Source organism: Sceloporus occidentalis, unplaced genomic scaffold (genome assembly GCF_023333645.1).
Source record: "Sceloporus occidentalis isolate IW3139 unplaced genomic scaffold, rSceOcc1.0.p SCAF_47, whole genome shotgun sequence".
Lineage (NCBI taxonomy): Eukaryota > Metazoa > Chordata > Lepidosauria > Squamata > Phrynosomatidae > Sceloporus > Sceloporus occidentalis.
Window position 1 is genome coordinate 3,116,844 of NW_028317027.1, and position 22,391 is coordinate 3,139,234.

Sequence of the window (22,391 nt, forward strand, 5' to 3'; positions counted from 1 at the left end):
GAGCTATTCAGTATGACCCATCATACAATGTTTGTTTATGTAGATAGCATGCACTTGATTTTATACATCTGTTAGAAATAATGTGGCTGAAGCATCTAAACTCAGTAATTAGGATGAGTGTCCACATACTTTTGGTGATATGGTGTATCATATGATAAAGGTGATGCACCATTTACATTGCTTTTTCATATACACCCCAGACCGGTAGATTGTATACAGCTAGATCATAGAAATTTGCTAATTTTTCAAAATAAATGTATAACCTGTGTGGCAATCCATTGCCATTTGCTTCTTTTATGTAGAAGAATTGTGCTGGCCTCCCCACTTTCCCTTTCAGGGATGGCTAGGCCAGCTACTCTCCAAACAAGCCCGGCCCTAACACAATCTTACGGTAGTATGCATGCTTCTCTACAGATAGGCTTTGTGAGTGAGTGGCAGAGAGTGTGATACAGTGTCTGTGTGTGGGTGTACTAGTGATTGTGTTAGTTATGGTGGTCGGGGCGCTTGGCTAGTTAAGGAATGAAGTAGGATTGGGTGTGTGTCAGCCACTGAAACACATTCACCAGCTGCTGCTGAGGTTCATGTTGTTTTATGAGAGAGACTTTATTAGTAACTTCTGTTGTTTATCACAGTTGTGCTTGGTGAATAAGCTGGCATTCCTCCAGCTTCGCTTCTATTTTTAACATTTGCAGAATTGCAACTTTCAATAAGTTTTTAGGAGTCCACATGTTTTTAATGTTATTTATTCCGGTTTGAATTTTCCATGGGGTTTATGGTTAAATCAGCATAGTGGGGATTTTGTGGGATTTACTAACTGTTAATGAAACAAGTTTGGTTTCCTGTTATTTTAAACCGCTGATATTACCTAGCACTAGATTAAGCATGTTTTTTTCCTGAGAAGTTATACTTACCTTATGTTAGAATTTGTCTCTACATACAAGCATGGCCATAATTTATCATTTATCCAATGTATGCAAGGCTACTGTTCTAATAACATTCTTGTCTTTACAGGAACCCTAATGACGTTTCTGTTTAGTTTTATACCGATCCAAACGCAACTCAGCAACTAATTCAGACAAGAAGTAACATAAAGCTATGTAAAACTATGTACGGGGAAGTTCTAGATACTGCAGGCTCGTCTTTCTAAACCTTTGGCTAAAACAAAACATTTTGCACTTGGCAGATTCATCCCCAAGCATGTCTAAACATTACTGAGTCATGTACGTTCATCTGGAACGTGTACATTCTGCAGAACATCATGGCTTCAGCTAAAAAAGAACATACATTTTCTCTGCAGGAACAACCTGGGCAAAAATGAAGTTAAATTGCCCCTTCACCCGTTATACTTGGACCTGCTCAATTAATGGGTTACAGGACTGCGAAGATATAATGGTGTGAAGGGCGACCGTAATATTATTAAATACACTTATACAAGCTCCTGCTGTGGGCGTCAGTAATCATTACTTTGATACGCATTGTGCACAGTCTCTCAGCCTGCACGCTAACTCCTTGCTTGCTCTTAAGAGTAGTCCCAATTGTACATTGTCTTCTGAAACATTTTAATAGATCAGATAACAATGATAAGTCATGAAAAGATTTATGTTGTTGTCAGTGAAATAAGGCAATCTCATGCCATGACCCTGTTAACTTGGGGGTACACTGGCGAGATCTGCCATTATGGGTTTGTGAGCACTTTTTATAGAACAATCTGTTTTGGTGAAACCAGACAAGCGCTTGTTTATTTTTGTCTAGTGATATTGATTTTTAGGCCATTGTTAAAACGCCTGCAAAACAAGTTGTTATAATAGTTTAACAGTATATTTCATAGAAGAAAAGCTACATTACTTAAGAATCCAAGATTAGCTCTTGTAAGCAGGAGCCTGTGTTTCTTCCACATTCCTCATATTCTCAGTTCTAGTTGCCTGAGCCCCTAACTAAAGAGAGAGAAACCAGACCGGTAGAGATTCTGCAACTGCTGTTTGTTGCCCCCATTTGGGAGTAGCCATAATACGAGTAGTCCAGTTTCTATAGGTTAGTTTATACATACATCTTCTGGATACCAGTACATGCTATTCTCATGATTTTAACATTATTAAAAACAAAATAGATGGATAAACATACACATGATAATATGATTGAAATTATCTCCTATATCCTACCAATAATCCTCCTGCTGCTAATTAATGTTTGTAGGCCCTTTATGGTGGCTGATTGACAGCATCTTGCTTTGTATTGGCTTTACAAAATTCTAAGGAGAAGCTTGCTATTGTGGCCTCCAACAGGCAACTTTGGGTTTAGGAGTACCAATGTTTAATAATGCTGATCCCACAAAAGGTCCATCTTCTGCCCATCTGAGACAAACCCTATTGAGAGTGGCCTATTTGGAGAAAACCCCCGACATTTCTGTTGTAACTGCTGCCATAATTTTTGAACTAGCACTTCGTTTTTTTTATTTTCTTATGTTTTTCAGGTCTCTCAGTCTTATTTTTTTAATTAGTTCAATTACTTTGTTTGTAGTGTACTATTACATGGCAAAACAGAACGGTAAAAATATGTGGATTGTATAAATTGTTCAGTATCCACAGTGATTAAGCTTATGGAGTAGTCAAGAAATGGCATGTTGATTAGTTGCCATACACTAGGCATCTCAAGGTTCGAATTGTGAACTTGGCAGTCCTGTGAAGAAGCTTTGTCGCCTTTTGACAAAGAAACCATAAAAAATCTACATGGTTGTTTAATGTATGCAGCTCACGCTCTGGTGGACAATATGTATGCTCCTAACACAAGCAACATTGTCTAACAAATTCTTCTCAGAATGCCAACAAGTCAGCTCATATAACACCATCTCTCAAGAACCAAGAATATCAGTGGTGAAAAGGTAGATCATCCTGTAACTTCAATACGACTTATTAAAGTTTTTGATCAGGTATTTTCAGTTGACCTGCGAGAAAACAAGAATTTATTTTATTCTCCTTCTTAGCTCAGGCTCCTCCAGCAATGATAAGGTTAATGTGATTTCTCAGGCCACTGAATACAAAGACCCCATTCATCGGCTGTGCTCCCACCAGTAATAAAATGTGGGAAAATCTTTGCTCATTCCTATTCAAAGCTCAGTTTTTCTATGGTGTAAAAATAAGTTATTTTTCGGTAGAATAAAAAGAATGAAGAACGTGCTTTGGAAAACCCAGTATATTGGAACCAATATTTTTATGAAAAAAAAGCAAGTTAACAGGATTAAGACCCCTAAAACCAAATACAAAATCCTCGCTTTACCAAAGAAAATAAGAGTCTATGAGATAAGAAAACGTAGAAGTGTTTAACATATTAGCTTTATTTTAGTTTTCTTGTAACACTAATAGCCAGTCATGAACAAGTAAGTCTTGCTCTATGTATATAATCATCATGCTGCATATATAATTTACGCAGCATTTGGAACATCGTTAAGTGCTATTTTCCATTAATTCCTCCAAACACCCAAATCTTTGGGAGTTTCTTTCTCAGCCCACATCACCAACTAATTATATGCAGTAGGCACATATACAACAAATTATTTAGTGTATATACATGGAGGAAAAAAACAACCAAGAACATTGGCGTGTAGAATAACCATACTTAACCAGAATGACTAGATCACAGGACGACACTAAGCGTTTTGAAGCCAAAACAATCTTTGACCTTCCTCATTTTGTTGTCCTTGTATATTGTTTGGTACAGTTAATTATTCAAAAATGCCACTTTCCAGTACACAGAATAAAAGGTGCTGTTAGAACTCTTATTGCTATTTACATACCACCCCCACAAAATATTAGTTATTTTCTTAGAATAAAGTATATCTTGGCCCATTTTAGCAGCTTAGAGCTATCACAGGTTGTTATGCAAAATAAGTAAACTCCCTGTTTCGCACATAGTTTTAAAAAATCCAACACATTGCATGTATTAGTGTATAACATTAAAGTTAAAAGGCACAACAACTTAACACATGTACCTACTTCCAGGCAAAGCTTCCTCCCAGGTGCTAGTAAACATATACACTTAAGAATACCTATGTATCATTTCACCTCTGGACACTAGAATAGTCATCCACTAAAGTAGTGCTTTGTGTGTAAAAACACAATTAAATACCACAAGCTCTCATAGAGTGAGGGGAATGCTAGCCAGGGAACATTTTGGCAGGGCTTTCATCCTCTGCAGAGGGACCAGTAGCAGACACTGTGCCTTGATGTGTTATAGGGTAATCTGGCTACATAGCAAATGAGTAAGGATGTCATAAAACGTCCATTGGTATATTCACGGCAGAGTACTGGGGTGAAAGGAGTACCGATCAGAGAAGAGTCATCCCACCTTCCTTGCTGGGTTTGAAGTGGTGTTTGGTGCTATATACTCCAGTTGGATTTGAGAGGCAGGCGCACACATTTTGTTGACCCAGGAAGAGATCACAAACCATAGATCATGTACCATTGTGTAGTGCTCCATTCACAGTCTTGGATAAGTCACTGCAGCGGTCACCCAAATACGTTGGACTTTGGACGGTGCCTCATGGGGCTTTTGAGTTGGCGATCATCCTCCTCCTCCGGGTCCTTTGCAGAAAGGTTGGTATGGATGATCTGTGTGCGAAATCGGATTTTGTTCATTCGGGGCTTCGCTCTCCCCCCAGATCCTTTCCTGCTAATGTCCGCCCGGCTGCGTCCCAGCGATGGCCCGTCGTGCTCTTCCTCCGGTAGCTGGGAGAGCCGGTGCACTATGAGCTGGGTGGGCAGCACCTTGGAGAACCGCCAGCGGCCAGTGGTGCTGCCTCCATCCTCCTCTTCTTCTTCCTCGCCAGGCTGGGCACCCACCAGCCCCTGGATGTCGCGGGCAGTATCGGTGCTCAGGTACTGCCAGGCTTTCCTGCCGCTGTAATCACGGATATCCACCTCTGCATCGTACGCCCCGACCAGCAGTTTAATAACCTCCAGGTGGCCGTGCATGGCAGCCAGGTGCAGTGCGGTGTAGCCTCCTGCCGCCCGGGCATTGATGTTGACAGGTACCCGGTGCTTGCGGGCGTGGGTTAACAGGGCTGCCAGGAGCTCGTGCTGTCCATGCTTGGCGGCCCAGTGCAAGCAGGAGAAACCGGTGATGAAGTCCCGCCGGGAGATGAGCCCGGGTTCGGTACTCAGCAACTCCTGCAAGCTTTCCCAGCGGGCCTGGCAGGAGCTCAGCATCCAGGCATGTTCCAGGGGATCCAGGGCTGCCGGGCCGGACACCGAGCCTGTCCCGCTGGCGTTATCGTCGTCCTCATTACCGGACACAGAGGAAGAGCTGTGAAGAGACGAACTGTCTGAATCTCGGGTCCGAAGCAGCCCGCCACCCCGGCGGAGTTGTGGGGACACCGGGTCTCGGTTAGACCTACGACTGCCCCGGGGGGTCCTCCCACTACCCAGACAGACCTCCGGGGATCCCGGACACAGTCTGACTGACTGGCTGCCGGCATCCTGTACGGGCAGCTCCGGGGATTCCTGGGTAGGCTCGGTCACGGAGATGCTGGGAGGCGGCTCGAGGCCGGGGGATTGCACAGGGGAAGGAGACAGGCTCTCGGTCTCAGGTTCCCCGCTCTTCTCATCGGCGTGCTCCGGGCTTGGCGGTACTGGAGCTCCAGGCTGCTGCTCTCCTGGGCTCGGAGCGCTCCCAGTCCGGTACTTCTTCCTCAGACACACGTACCTAACCCCGTCCTCGGGATGCACAGTGGCCACATCGTTGACGATATCCTTAAAGCGCTGGCGAATAGCAGTACGTGGCTCCCCGGGGGGCGGCTCGGTCAGCAGGCCCCTGAAGTGCTCCAGCAAATGCTGATTAGCGACCCGTCCGCCCCTCTCTTGCAGGAAGCAGATGACCGACTCCCGGCTCAGCTCCATCATGACTGAGCGGCGGAGGCTGCAGGTGGGAGAGGTGATAGAGCAGCCCCTCCTATCAGGCAGACTCGCGGAGGCGGCAACACTAACACATGGCAACTGCGCTACAGTCTCGGCTTCCTCTGCTCTCTCTTAGCAACCGCCTCTTCTCTAGTCATGCTGTACAGAGCGCGCCCTCGCCCGGTACCCTGCTGCCCCATCTGGAGCGGGAGGGGGTGTGACACTTGGCCGCCAATCAGCGTCAGCCCAGCGCGTGTACGCGATCAAAGAGCGTTCCGCTCCAATCAGTATAAAGCAGATCGAGAAGCCCCGTGGTTCACGGATAACGTTACTGGGCCGCCAGATACTTGTGCACCCCTATTACGTACGCGCACTTTACCCTCTCACAAGAGTCACGTGACTATATATAGTCACCCTGTTCAGCGCTATGAAGCTTTGGGTTTTGTGTCAGTGATCCGCTACCAGTGCGCACCTCCTACATTGAAAGCACAGATTCCAGCCCAGTCCAGCCTATACAACTCCCATTACCACCAGCCAATATTTTTTGAATGTGAAAAGAGCTGCAGGCCAGCATCAGATCTATGGCCTCAGGTGGAACAGCAGCCCTGTAATCTATCACATGGCACCGGTACAAGAGGTGTTCTACCCCTGGGCGTTTTTAGTAAACCATAAATGGTGTGTTCACATTTTGTGAATGCGGATATGTATTACACCTGGAATGAGCAGAATGGGAAATATTATCTTAATGCAATCTCAGTGCTGCCAGTGCAAATATTTATTAATGCCTGAGAACTGTCAGGGAGAGGTATTAATGATCCTGATGTATAAGATTGTCCCTTTATTCACTTTGACATCAAGCTGAGTTGAGAGTCCCCTTCCCATGTATGTACCTTGAACCTTTTGACCTGAATTAGACGTGTAAAGCAGGATAAAGGTCTAGCTGACTTCTATGTATCTTTCTGTTTAGTTGTTACAGTTGAGGATAAAGAGAAAGGGACCTAAAAAAAAACAATGAGAGTGTTTACAGTGGAAGATGTACTTGAACTCTCCAAAGAGAAAACATCTAGATCCATGGGATCCCATGGTAAACACCCCACATTATTAAAGGAGGGTCAGCGTATGCTGGTAAAACCCTTTAACCAGTCACTATTAACAAGAGGAGTTCTAGAAGATTGGAAGCTGACAGTTGTACCACTTCACAAAAAAGTCTAAAGGGAAGACTTGTGGAAATTAAAGGGTTTTATTGTAGGGAGATCTTGTGAAACTAACCTAACATTTTTTTTCATTGTGACTGGGTCACTAAAACTATAGACTGGGAGTAGAATAGCCCATTTAGACATCAATAAGACATTTGATGCTGTGTCTTATAGAAGACATTAAATAAATTGCAGTGTTTGGATGTAATAATTACTGAATGAATAAGGCAATGACAGAAGATTGTTCAAAATACCCTGATAAAGGTCTAAAGCACAGCCACCATCAGAAATCTTTGGGGTGCATAACAAACCTAAAGGAGGGCTTCCCCTGCCCCATCCCACCCCATGTTCCTCCCACTGCCCCTGCTTTTAATGGGACCACAAGACCATAAAGTCAGTAAAGTGACAAGTGGGCCCAAATCTGCAAAAAAGATAGGTAAGTAGCAGACCTTGAGAGCCAATGAGGGGTCCATGACAGGGGCCTAGCTTCTCAGCTTCTCCAAGCCTCATACATGGCTATTGGTTGTACCCTTCGGATGGCTACCCTGTTATAGACTTCGGAGAAGGGCCACTACAATTTGCAGGATAATAAAGATTTGGGGGCCTCAACATGTATAGTTTGGAGAGAATGTGATAGGAACTTAGAAACACATAAAATGATTCACAAAAGTACAAAAGGGAAGTAAATATAAAGGAGAAAAAATGTTAAGGCAAGTTATGCATAGAAGGGTTTTGGGGTTTGATATGGGGTATTTTTATCATGAATTTTTCATTTGTCCTGTAGCAATACAATGATGCCCAACATGTCATCAGCGCCGAGCAACATTCTGTATTATAAACCCTTTCTCACATGCTTTCTTACTAATGTAACCACTACAATCTCTTTAATATTCTTTACTGAAAGGTGTCCCGTCACAATGGAGTCCTGTGCCAAGAAAACACCTGTTGATTGCTGTGCTGTATGAACAGTCAAACCATTGTTTGTGTGCAGAAAAAGGTAGTCAAGGAGGGGAAAGTTTCAGGGAAAAAGGGCATAGATCAACAGGTGGCGGCAGACATGTGGTGGGACAGCTAGTAAAGATGTCTGTATAGAACAGTATAAACTGTAGGAAAGCTGATAAGGAAAGAGACAACACTGACATAGGAAGGCAGGAGCTAAGTCTGTGCAGAGGGTGACAGCAATCAGGCAAATGACCAAGGAGGAGAACAGCTATCTAGGTAGACACACGTAAAATAGTAGCGTGAGTAGTGCCTGCATCATGAGCCTTTTTAAGTCCAGCATAGCAATTGACCCTTCCTCCTACTCTTGTTCTCTTAGTCCTCATTAGCTTAGCTGAAGCACATCTGTACTTCCACCCCTTCCCCCACAAACGTGTGGGAACTTTATGGAAATGTTTTGGGAACATGGTTGTGTGTAGCTGCCAAATGGCTCCTATTAACGTCTTTTATCTCTAAAGATAACATGTGACAGTGGTCTGTTTAAACTGTGCAAGACAGAGTTGAGCTGCATCTGTATACTGTTATAGCCCCAGGACGATGGAGAAGTTTGATTTTAATCAGATATCACAGGACTATGTTTAATGAGGCGACCTGGGTCAAAATGCATTTGTGTGTCTCAAACAAGATGATCTCCCACAGGAGAAAAATAACCTTAACTACATAGAATAAAAAATAAATAGAAAGTGATGCCCAAAATAAATAAAATATAATAATAAATGCAAATATAACTATAAAGTGCTGCTGGTTCACCATAAGAAACAAACCCCACTGTTGTTTCCCTAAAACTCCATAAACAAAACCAAAAATGACTGCACCCAACACACCAATGAGTGTGAAACACAAATGAGATATATATATATATATATAATACCAAAATTGATGCAATCATCCAAAAATAGATCAACCAGAAGAAAAACCGAGTCCAAACATGAAATTAAAAAAACAGACAGGGTGGGCATAATTTAAAAGTAAAAAAACAGACAGGGTGGGCATAATTTATTAAGTATTAATTACTTTAGTAATTTAGTGATTATTAATCATCTTCTTCATGCTTGTTTTAAAAAGGACAAATTATTATATTTTACATTATTATTTGACCTTTAAAATTAAACTCAAGGAACACTCCAGGCATCAAATGCATTTTTCATTGATATGACAGCTGAGTGGTCCTGTTAAATGTTTGTGTGAACCCACCTTCAAATGCTGCCTAAAGCCTATGTAACCTACCCTGGGTAATTCCTAGGACAGCGCCAAAGTAAAGAAAACATCTGATGCTGGGAATGAAATAACTGTAACACACATCAGTAAATCGGTTAAGATAACACTATATGCTCTAAGGGCAACTAGGAGTCGGCAAGTCACTCCAGGGCAATGGGGGAGGACCATTGGGCATTTGTCTCCTTCCTGCTTTCCTGGAATGCACGTTACCTTTATATCTCTTTAACTGCCTGTAGCTTTGCCTTCTCAGTGGGTGCGTGAAATCAATTTAAACAGCTTTTAGTGCCAATAGAGGCACCTATTTAAGCACCATGTTTAACAGTTGTGGTGCTGAGCTGGGTGGCAGCTTCATGTAGGATCCTCATTTGATATCCTCAGGATCACACAGCTTAAGCAAGCATCTTTTTTTGGCCTCTCTTTGCACGCCAGTGAAACACTATACAGACTTTTACTCTCTCCTGAAATAACACACAACTCATTACCTGTCGGCACCTTGATTTCCACCATACTTTGAGAACATGGAAGTTTAATTAGTTCTCTCATCCCACAAGTTAATATAGTATCCCAACTAAATTAGCAAATAAAAACAAAAAAATTTGAATATACGGTTGCTGATGTCACGACGCACTCGAAGTCAAATTGGGTCACAATTTTTGCCCACCTCTACTAATTGGCCTAAGTGATGTTAAGACATCCTTTGATTTTATAATAACCATTCCAGTTTATTTTGGGTATTGGTTAATTAGGTTTTATAGTTATGCCAATAGCTTCCCATATGCATTGTTTGGTATACATGAGGTTTATAAACCCATAGTATAGAATCAATTACTAAGTTATATATCTCATATGCTGCAGGCTAGCAGTTTACCTGTGCTGACCAGCACCACAAGGAATGTATATGTGTACTGCAAAAAAGAAAGGGAAAAAGTGGAAAAGTCACCGTAATGATGACAAGCTCCATCTGCATCCTGTAATCTTCTCACTCTCAACCTTCTAAGGAAGAATACTTTAAAATCTGTGTAGATTTGTGATCTTGTGTTGACACTATATACCGTCTGTTTCTTTGTGAGTCCTTTGCAATCTGTTCAGCTAGCATATAGATTCACACATGCTATACAGCCCCTATCCTAATTTAACGGATACTCTGAGGATATCATCACACTACAGAAATTATAGACACAAACATTGTACCTAATGATCTATACATGGATATTTAACCCTTCAGACCCCAATACATGAACAACAGGGCAAACTGTCAGGTAGGATTCCACAGCACATAAACTGTTTTGCCTATTAAAGTATGATAAATGACTCAGAAAATTAAACACTTATTAAATAACAATTTCCGAATATCATGTTTCAGGTCATTTAAGGGTTAGCTTTTGGGGCCATCAGGAGTAACCTCAGGCATTTCCTCATTCTCTGGGAAAATGGGATCATTGGGACAAATCATTCTCCTTAAGTGTAATTTTTATGACTTTCTTTGGAAGGAAATATCAAATATAATTTTAAGGTTATTTTAGAATTTACAAATTTATGTTTTCAGTAGCTATGAATTTACATAGAAATTAGCATGTGGCCACAATATTTAGTGAGAAAACATATATTTATCAAATATGGAGACAAAAAGTTATAAGAGGAAGGAGCTCAAATGCGAAGAGCAGTATTTGGATTCAACCATGACCTTCTAGATTAGGATAACTGTTATTGAAACATAGAAACTTTGAATTTGATGGTGTATAATTTCTGCTGGAAAGACACAAACCTTGCACACAACACTGTACAGAAGTCCCTTTCTACCCCAGCACTCAAGGCTCTCTTGCAGCCCATTCCCAGCCATTTACAAAACCATCCTACATCCTCACCATGGCAAACAACGCTATTGAGCAGCCCCTCACCATCCTCCATACACAATGCTATCCATTTGCGACTCTCAATAGTTGATCACTGTGGCAACTGCCAGTCACGAGACCGAGACTTAATGTATAGGCCCAGTCAGACTCCAGTACCTGCACTTTGATTGGACTTTCTCTAAAGCCCTGTCCAGCACAACCCACACTTCCTGGAATGACAAGCCTTTTACATACATGGAGATGAAACTGGGAAGATTTCCTGGTAAGCATACTTGGAAACTTCCACCACTAGGTAGCAGTGCTGTCAGCATGCTGACAGAAGGATGCATCAAGAAAGTATGTAGGAGACAGCTGAGAAGATGGTACACTTTTTTTGCATGCTACATTACCAAAGGTTGCTAGTGGATATACTATGTATCCTTCCTCTAGGTAGGGGTGTCAAGGTATTTGAGGGTGGATGTGTGACAGAGTGATGATGTTTTAGTGTGTGTGTATGTGCGTATAGGTAAGTATGTGAGTGTGCACGTCAAGTCTTTGTGTTAGTGAGTATGTGTTACACATAGAATATTTCTCAGCTTTTCTCACCCAATAAAATAGAAAACTAATAGTACTGGATGCAGCTAAACAAGCACTGATTTATTAGGAACCAAACAGGGCCTTTTAAACAGTACACACCAGAACAATGGGAAAGTGATTAAAGTATAGATAACACTTAACACTTAAATTGGGCTTTAGAACTGAAAAAGCAATACAAATAAGGGCATACACAAAACAACAAATTGGGAGAGGCAGATTAATGGAGGACATCTCAGGGCTGGGATAAGGCAGCTCATGGGGAGGATGAACAATAGCAGAAGCAACTAACTTCTTCATGTTATCCTAAAGGAAGGGTGACCAATCAGTGAATTGCCTGCCTTCTCCTTGTTATTAAACAGAGATTGGCACATGCTGCCGGACCCAGCCTTTATTAGAAGCAGCAACCAGATCCCTATCCTGAGGAACAATTTCCTTTTGCTCCCACTCACCCACCCAATCATGCCACCGCTCTAGGACACCTACCTGCTAGATCTTAAAGTCTAGAGCAGACCTGGGCAAAGCACGGCCCGCGGGCCACATCCGGCCCGCTGAATAGCTCGGACCGGCCCGCAAAGAGTGTCCTGGTGACTCACCAATGAGTCCGGTGTCCCCCCCCGCCCCGGTCACTTACCTTAAACTCCTGTGTTGGAAGCGTTTGTCTCGGGTGCCGGCGCTTTACGCTGGGCGCCGGCATATGACGTCAGACGCCGGCGATCAGCAGTGAAGCGCCGGCACCCGAGACAAACGCCTCACGCTTCCAACACAGGAGTTTAAGGTAAGTGACCGGGGCGGGGGGGGAGATCCTGAGAAGGGGGGGTTAGGGAGTTAGAGGGGAGATACTGAGAAGGGGGGGTTAGGGAGTTAGAGGGGAGATACTGAGAAGGGGGGTTAGGGAGGGAGGTCTTACTGTGTGTGTGTGTCTTACTGTGTGTGTGTGTATCTTACTGTGTCTGTGTGTGTCTCACTGTGTCTGTGTGTGTCTTACTGTGTCTGTGTGTGTCTTACTGTGTCTGTGTGTGTCTCACTGTGTCTTACTGTGTCTGTGTGTGTCTTACTGTGTCTGTGTGTGTCTCACTGTGTCTGTGTGTATCTTACTGTGTCTGTGTGTGTCTCACTGTGTCTGTGTGTGTCTTACTGTGTCTGTGTGTGTCTTACTGTGTCTGTGTGTGTCTTACTGCGTGTGTCTTACTGTGTTCATAGCTTATTCAGTTATTGTAATAAATATTTTAGCCCATTTTTTAGCTCAAAATATTTTTTCCTTTTTTTTCTCCTCTAAAATCTAGGTGCGTCTTATCAGCAGGTGCGTCTTATAGAGCGAAAAATACGGTATGCACTCCGAAGCCTTGTTCATTTTGTTCACTTCTGTGCTGTGCTAATAGTTATTCAGGCCTTACTTATTCAAGCACCTCTACCAATGACGTAGGCTTGAATAACTTTATTAAACAGCACATAAGTTAACAAAATGGACAAGGCTTCGGAGTTTGTAGTTTGTAGAGGTCTGGCCCTCTAAAACCATTCCAATTTCTCATGTGGCCCCATGGGAAAATTAATTGCCCACCCCTGGTCTAGAGGATTTATGGTATGTGGTGTATACATTTATTGTCTATTTTACCTGATGCCTAAAGTAACTCACAACATATCAGAATCTTGTATTCTCAAAAGTGTTTCATACCTTCTGCAGGTAGCCTGCAATGTTTCCACTTTAAAGTTGCAACCCTTCCAGGAATTGCCATATAGTTAGTGCCATTTAAGTCGAAACCTGGAAATTGTCTTTGCCCTACCAAACTTTATTGAACATGTTGTTTTTTTCAGATTTTTCTTTTTCAAATATGTAGCATAAGTGGCTGTTTTGATACAATATACTGATGTGTTTTTATCTCTGCAGTCTTATCACAATTTACCAAATCAAGTTGAAAAATATGGTGCTCCTTTTTAATTGGCTGTATACTTGGGCCATATGCTTGCAAGAAATAGTTGTGACCATAGCATACTATTGCGTAAGCCATGTGATGTTTTAGTAAACCACAAGCACAACAGGACATCTACTCATAAAGCATAATAATTATAGTAATAATGAAGACCCACAGTTGCAAGGAATAACCATTTAAACACGGCTGTCTTAGATTAGTGTCCAAATTGCCTAATTTCCAGAAAATATGCTGCATCTTGGGACTGTTGCAAAATACACACATGCAATGCTCAAACTGAAACAGAGCATACCTATACCAGATGTTAAGTGTCTGTATAGCTTCTGGGAACCTTAACTTCTAACTCTCATCAATGCCTAATCTTTTGATTTCTTCAAAACTTGGTTACAACGCTTTTCCCAGCATTAACTGGAGTCAAAAGGTTCCTGTAGTTATTGATCAGTCTCTCACGGCATATTGACAAATTTTGCCTGCTCTTTCATGAAGAACCGTTTTGACATAATGACATTTGTGGGTTTTGGACATGAGCTGCAGGTTGTCCTGGTTCAACATTTTGATAGGGATTAAGTCCGGAGTATGACTAGACCAGCCCAACACTTGCTTATGTGCTTTGGATCATGGTCTTTCTGCGTGACCCTCTTATGCTTTGTCTGGTAGATAACCATACAAAGCACTGTTCATGGTTCCTTTATTAATGGCAAGTTATTCAGGTTCTGATGCAGCAATGCATCCCAAAATTCTGACATTACCACCACCATGCTTGACTATTGGTATGACATTTTTACTGTGGCATGCAGCATTAAGGGGATGTGTCATCCAAAAGGTTCCACCTTGGCTAGTCTGTCCATAGAATGTTGTTCCAGACCTATTTAGTTGCATCAGGGTGCTTTCTCACAAACTCTAGATTACTCCTCTTAGATAGCACTGGTTTTGATCTTATTTCTCTGTCATGAATCCCATGTTTGTACAAGCCCTTTATATGGTCATAAATACTAAGGCTAACTGAAGTTGGAAAGGCCTTTTTGTAGAAAGGCTACTCCTGGGAGGATCTACAAATATCCCAAGCCTTCTCCGTTTTGGTCACTAATGCTTCAGCAAGGCCCCTTGCCAAAACACACAAACACCTATTTTTCAGAAGTGTTCAGGAATTGCCTAATCAGACAATGTAATTCCAAAGTTGCCCAGTTTAATTTATGCATGTTGTCCACGTTTTGTTGTTGTTAGGTCATACCTTTGAATGAACTGTAATATAAACACTCCCCAATTGGTCATTTTACCTGTACTTATAGTATGTTATATATATATATATATATATATATATATATAAACTCTGCTTAAGCCTGGTTTGACAGTTCACCATTTGTATCTGATGCCCTATCTGCTTTCTTGGGGACAGATACACTAAGTTGTATCTCCCCACCAATCAAGGTTATCCTAAAGCTGTTTTATCTGTAGGTCTGTACCATAAAGACCACTCTCCCTTTCTGGCGCAGACCAACATCACTGTGGAAAATATCAAACAAGGCAGAGCATACAATGGAGAATATCCAAGTACTATTTGCATAACTAGATGGCAGCAGGGTCACTGGAACACATCTGAAAAAGAAAATAGGCGGCCAACAGAATAAGTGAAACTTAAGCTGCCAGAGTAAAAATAGCCACTTGAGCAGGAATAGGCAAAGTGTCTTTACAAGGTCACACCAGTGTCCATGGCAAGAATAGTGAAGGCCCATAGAACATAATTAAATTGTCCATCACAGAGCCCAGTAAATGTCCATGAGCGATGTTGGTGCGTACCCTTGCACTTGAGTCCCCTAAGGGGTTAACAGAGTTAGAATAGCCACAGGTAGTCCAGGTCAGTAAAGGCAAAATCTGATACTGCAGAGACGTTTATATGTGGGCCAAATTGGCGGGAAACAAGACTATATAAACCTGTTCTCTGCCAAAGTTAGAAAAGCATGCTGGAATTGCATGCCCCTCCACCCCCCTGTAATTGTAGGATATGGGGGGGTTACTATCACCTCTATGGAGGTGGACAATTTTGTTATCAAAATAAGTTTGGGAGCCCTGAATGGTATGGAGAATTGGAGTCCATATCTCAGAGCACACGCAAATAAATTGGTGAATTTAAGGTTATTCTGAAATTATTTAATGGTTTTAATGGCTAAAGCTGTGGCCTTTCCAATATAGAAGAAGTGCCTACACACAAAATGTCCTCGGTAAAACATATTTAACTAAGATTTCAAGAAACATATAACGTAATATTTTAAAATATACAATTTTATGTTTTTGTTTTAGTATATTGAAAATTCATGGAAAAGGAGAAGTTTTTTTCCCATTAATTTACACAGATATACTTGTTTTACACTAATTTACCGTATTTTTCCTTCCTATTTTGTGAACGTACTTAGTATAGTCGCTCCAAATACTGATACTAGGTAGAGTCGTAAGGCAATTTATTTCATCTTGCGGTATTCAGTGACCGTTAACGTGTGATTTAGGTTTGCCCACCCGTGTCCACTCGTCCTCTGACTGTGCCCACAGGAAACCGGTTTGTTACAGGAGGAGCCTGCGTGTGTGTGGATTGTGTCGGGGGCGGTGTGGTGTCCCCGGGCAGTGTTAAGGGAGGGTTTGCGTGTTCTGGGTTGTGTCTCTTGCTGTTCAAGTTATGGACGCGTCTCCTGAAGTTTCCCGACATCTGGTGAGATATAACTTTGCGTGTTTGTTGCGTTCGTACTTGGCTTACCGGGCGCGCTTCTTGTATCCGGGCGCACGGGGTGTGTCATGGAGCGGGAGGCGAAGTGCTGGAAGTCGCGGGACAAGACAGTGTGATTCGTGCATTCAGGGCACCCGGAACGCTCTTGGCTTGAGTGGATCGTGCTTAGGGGCAGATACAGGCTACATAGGGGGCAGGGTGACACACCCTGTGGGCAAAGAGCACAAAGGAATATGGGGGTCACCATAGGAACCCAACAAAACTGATCACTACAGCCCGCACATGGGGAGCTACACTGATAATGTAACCCAGCTGGAGGAGGACAGATGGCAGAGTGACAAAAGGGCATAACGGTGTCACATGCAGGGTTTGGGGACATTCTGATGGGGCAGGGGGGTGCATTGGAAATTAGAGGGGTATATTCAGCAATGGGGGGGCATAAAGCACTGTAATTATGTCTAATGAAGTGTCGCTGGGACTTGGGGAAACATCAGTATACAGTATTCATGGGGGGGGGGTACTTTAGAGGGAATGAGGGTAACATCCTGTGTTAGGTGAAAGGAAGTAAGCCAGACTTTATAAGTGAGGTGACAACATGGGAAAGCTGTATTAGATATATATAGCAAGGCTGTAGAACCCAGTCGTCCATATTATAATATATATATATATATATTATATATATATAGTGTGTGCCTAGTGAACAATAACACTTTGTCCCCATACAGCTTATAGTGTCACAGGCAGAGATATGTGTGGAAGGAACAGTCACACCCAGCATGCAGCCTGTGTACAGACAGAGTCCACTCTGTGCTCCCTAGCCTTGGGCCTTTCCTTTTTCCATTCATTGTGTTTTGTCTGGAAGTTGCAGCCCAATTTGTACATAACTAACCGGTTACATATCTAACAAAAAAACCTGACCAATTTAAGATTGAGCATTTTTTATTTTAACGTATGCTTTGCGAGATTATTTAATTTTACTGTAGTGTTTTTTAGTGTCAATTTTAAAGTGTTAAGTCAGAAGATTGTATCGCTTATGGCATTTTATTTCAACTGAAGTCGGGTTACCGAGGGAGCACATAGTGAGCCCTGTTTGGTAAAACAAATGATGCTGTTGTTGATGTAAAGGGACATTCCACACTCACTAATTTGTTTACACAGATGTTGGTATTTTTTATCTTGAAAGCTATTTACCTTATTTTGGTGCAAAACAGCTGCGCTTTACTATCTGCAACTGTCGACCTGTAGCATAGAGTGTGAAGTCGGTGGTTAGGCATGTGTGCTTTCAAATACATTAGAGAGAAGCTGCAGCTTTCTATGCCTCCATATCCCTTCAATGATTGGCTGCGCCACTCATTGGCTTCTTGAAGTGGTGTTCAGCACGACTCATGTTCGGAAACTAGCCAGGGGAAAAGGGCAAATGCATGGGGAGGTTCTACACCATGCAAAGGGGATCCCACGTGAAGGACCTCTAAGCTATCATATGCATTAAGTGTCCCTTAGAGATGACCTATTAGAAGAACTGCGGGTAGATGAACAAAACAAATATATTTTTCATGTGACCTTGCACATGATGACATGTCTAACGGGTTTGGAGGCTGTCATTATGGACGGCAGTAGAAAGGTGACACATAGCTTTTCTCGTATAAAGGCCGTGGAGTAATATGTGGTTAATACAAACAATTCAAAATGTTAATTGACATTCATTTGCATCAAAGTGTACTTAAATGTCTTTAAAGAACATAAGGTAAGTCTGTTGAGTAAGGCCTTCTGAGGTCACACTCAGGGGATGAGGCAAGTGGGACTTCTTGGTAAATCTGCCCTGCATTATTCTATGGAAAGTTCTTTCTGTACTGGTTAGTGTATTGCCAGGTTTACTATGATGAAGCAGCACTGGTTACTTCCACATATTGGCCGCTGGTGCCATTCTCTTACAAAGTTCATGGAACAGCAAGGAAATGTGAGACATTTCCTTTGCCACTGATTTCTCAGCAAATATCCATTTCAGACTTGGACATATTTAAGCTGCAGTAGAGGAAATATCCATTTTGTTATTGTCAGGGTTTTTTTTTTTGCTGCAGGCAGTGAATCCAGTGAAACAGTTTCGCTGTATACAGATTTGGCGTGACGTTGCATGCTGTCTGTATTCAGAAGTGCGGAATTTAACTGTAATCGATAACTGCAAGAGCTTTCTGTGTCTTGTATTTGTTCTTTCCATAACTATTCATAAGCGTAACAAGCGATTACCTAATATTTTTAGTAAACAAAACTCAATCTTGGAGTATAGCATTTCTACATGTATGTAGTGGTACATACGTGGAGCAAGTAAAGATGATAGTACATCACAGGATACAGACATGTTATAAGAGATTAACATATAAAGATCCATAAGCAAGAGACCCATTTTGCACCACTGGTGTATCCGCTTTAGCAATCTTCCATCACCATCATAATCATTGTGGCTGAGAGTGATCGGGGTTGCAGTCCACATGACATGTCTTTAATTTTTTAGAGGATAGCTGCATGCTGGCATTGTAATATGGCACTCTATGCATTTGGATAAAAAAGCTAAAATATAAGGTGGCACACGCTTGTTTTATGTACCCATTTTTGTAGTTACAAAGTGTGACTGCCACCATTAGGGGTAGTGGTCATCATGTACGCACCTGCCTAGTAAGTCTACTTAAGTTTTTAAAATGAGGTGGCTTCTACAGTAATTGGCTGCAAACAATAGGCAAATTCAGAACAAAAACTATGGAGCCCCGGGCACTTTTAAACAAAGAGTGCAAATTCAATAAAACAGTGTATGTTTAAAAGTACCAAGCATCATTTAAATTTGAGGATATAAAATATTCTAGTAACGTTTTATTAAATGATCTGGGTCCTGGATGAATTCTAGCAATTAATGACAGGCCTAGAAGTAACTTTTGCTTAATACATAAAGACTTGTAAATTGTTGCAATTAACACTGGCCTCCCCTAATAAGCTTTATTACTTAATTAGATTTAAAGGGACAGTCTAATGTCCCTGACATCCCCTCCAAGAAAGAATGTACGTTAGAGCGCACTGTGAGTAATTTAATATGCATTCTGCCAAAATGAAGAAAATAAATAAATTTAAGCTCTTACTTGACACAGAAGAAGCCCTCCTACTCCTCCTACTCCACGATGAGACTGTTCTTTCCACTGATTGGCTGCTTGGACCTGTCAGTCAATGGCAGGAAAGTGATCCTTTTGAAATCAACAGCAGCACTTTCCACATGTATTATGCATTAATCCCACCCCAGTATGCTTCTGCCACCAGAAAGGATTGGCTTGCTTTGTATAAGGCATATTTAAATCAACAAGATCTCTCCAAAGTCTACTACTCAGAAATTGAGACACCCAGTTGAATAGGTGGAGGCATTCACAGCCAAATGGGCAACATATGAAACAATTAGGTATTCCAATTAGTTAATTTTGTATGACAGATTCGGTGTAACATATGACCTGCTTAGAGCTGGGAAGCCCCATGCTCTAGTGTTTTAGCTGGAAATTCTTTAATCTCACCTTGTACCCAGTCAGATTTACTAACGTTTTAGGACTAACAAAGTTGACATTTTGAGGCACGTATTGTAATTTCAAAAATGTCCCAACTCATCCAGACTAAATGCTCCTGAAAAAGTCCTCTATTTTTGTTCACTAGACCTTTCCCTTTTTTTTGCATAATACTGAAGCAGAGAATCTTCGTGAGCCTCTGTTAGAGGCTGAGAAATGACCGTCTACATACAGGAAGTACAGCTTGCTTATGATAACATTTTCTAATTTATTAGAAAACAAGGTCTGTGGGGGGTTGCCCTCTCTTTATCATTTATCAAGTGATGCAGTACAGAAAGTATTTCAAGGACAAAATCAGTGAGTATTCATCATATAAAAATAATCAGGGTATGTATTATTTTAAATATAGTATGGTCCCATATAGCCTTTGTAAAATAATTTTCAAAAGAACAGGAATGTCTGGCAACTTGACTTTATTGGATGTTTGTCTTAAATGCACTGCTGAAATATATTAAATCTTCCTTTCCTTTAATTCACACTATTTTTCAGAAATTCTTATAGATATTCTTATGAACTCACTAAAGGGTATTAGTAACTGAGGCAGGGTCGGAGGTCCATCTCTGCGCTGACCTCACAACTGCTCAGAGCACAGGGGCGTTACTTCTGGGCTGCTAAAACATGCCCCTTATCTTGTGGTACCTGGGGCAGATACCCCTCTTGCCGTATATGTTAAGACCATGCTAGGGAAACCTAATTTTATGATCCCATTGTAGCAATAATTGTGACCTTGCTTTTCTGCTCAACATATAGCTGTGTCACACACTCATGAGTTGGACATACTGTACAATCTTTTATTTTAAGTATCACATACAAAAAAATAAGACCGACCGCTCACCAACTAATGAAGATCATCAATGGGTTCATCTTAGGAAAGGGATATTTTATTTCATATCTTTTTTCCCCCCAAAACTTTTAACAGTTTTTCTTTTTGGTTCACCAGAGTCAAGGAGAGAATCAGACTTACAGATCAAGCCAATTCATGTAAGCATTGGCTTTGTCACGTGAATTATTTGATCTCTGCCATTGGTTATTACAGGAGACAAGTGGAGTTTGAATGATACCTTTATTGATACTTAAAGAGAGGTTTTTCACATTGTTGTATAACATGCCTGATGAAGGGACCTGAGAGGCCTTGAAAGCTTGCAATCTATATTTACTCAGTTAGCCAATAAAGGTATCATTCAAACTCCACTTGTCTCCTGTAATTCTACGGCTAACACGGTACCAACTCTCATCTTTTATTGGTTATTACAGCATGACTCTGCCTCCAGGACTGTCTTGGCTTTAAGACAGCTCTCTTAACCAGGTGTGGTCCTTCTAACTCAGGCTAGTACCCTCACTAAGTGTCCGAAGTCTGGCTAGGAAAGGTGATACGGAACTGTACCGAACACTGGCTGTACTGCATCCAAATCACACTGAGAAAATCAGGAACTAATACGCATGCAAAAACTTTATGTAAGTTTTCCTTCTGTAAGTGAACTTGCCTAATTGTCAATTGAGAGTAGAGCAGTTTAGCGGCTTCTAGCCCTTTAAGTGTGCCAACATGTTTTAGTACTTCTTACCTATATTTTTACTTAGTCATACAAACATGCAAATTAGTGAAGACAAGGTACCATAGACAGGTCCAGTTAAGCCGTGGAGTGTCTTTTGTCAAATATAGACAACCTTTTGTTTCAATTATTCATATTTGGCTCTTCCTTACCCTGCTTTTGTTTTGCTTCAAAAGAGCAGAGCAACCAAAGATCAATGCATCTAGCTAGAGGCAGGGTTCCAGCTATCTGAACGATCACTCCAGCCCGTAGTAAAGTGAATAGAAGGGGGTAATGAAATGATAATACTGGAAAGGGATATTTACAGCATACATTCTCACTGTGCAAGCTAAGATCATTGTGCGGTTAATGTGACACGGGTGCATGCATCAATGTATATAAATGTATATTTTCTAATGTAGAAAAATGATGATAGAGGACACATTGTATCTTGTAATCCCAAGCAACCCACAGATAGATACAGAGTGGGAATCTGCTCCATTGGGCTGTTCCACCCCCTTATTGCATTAAAACATCATACCTAGTACTGTTTAGAGTAAAATGGTTATTGTGACAAAATCATTGGTGACTAACCCCATATAACTAACACCACACAAGCAAAAGCAAATGTTGGAAATAAAAGACATGCATTGTTCACGGTATGTAAGATTAAACTCAAACTACGGTATTTTGGCAGAAAAGTCAGTCCCACCAGAATCTAGCCTCACCTTTTCTAAATAGAAAAGGACAGCTATTTTTGTAGACAACAGGCCAACTCTACCGACAGTCGAAAGTGTGGTGTCACCTTTGAGCACAGATTCCCAACTCACAAAGAAGCTTGTTTAGGTTATATTACCTGTCTGCTCCAAGTTAACTTTTTGATTGTTTTCAACCA

At 41.5% G+C, this 22,391-nt stretch overlaps 1 protein-coding gene across 1 annotated transcript; it reads right to left on the reverse strand.

Moving 5' to 3' along the window:
* Positions 1 to 4,502: 4,502 nt before the first annotated feature.
* LOC149289227 (ankyrin repeat domain-containing protein SOWAHC-like) lies at positions 4,503 to 5,891 on the reverse strand. Its single transcript, XM_089490888.1, has one exon. The coding sequence runs from the start codon at positions 5,889 to 5,891 to the stop codon at positions 4,503 to 4,505; it is 1,389 nt and encodes a 462-aa protein (XP_089347014.1).
* Between the last annotated feature and the right edge of the window lie 16,500 nt (positions 5,892 to 22,391).

Excerpts from the sequence above, each read along its gene's own strand:
- LOC149289227 (XM_089490888.1), bottom strand. The coding sequence starts at position 5,891 with ATGGAGCTGAGCCGGGAGTCGGTCATCTGCTTCCTGCAAGAGAGGGGC.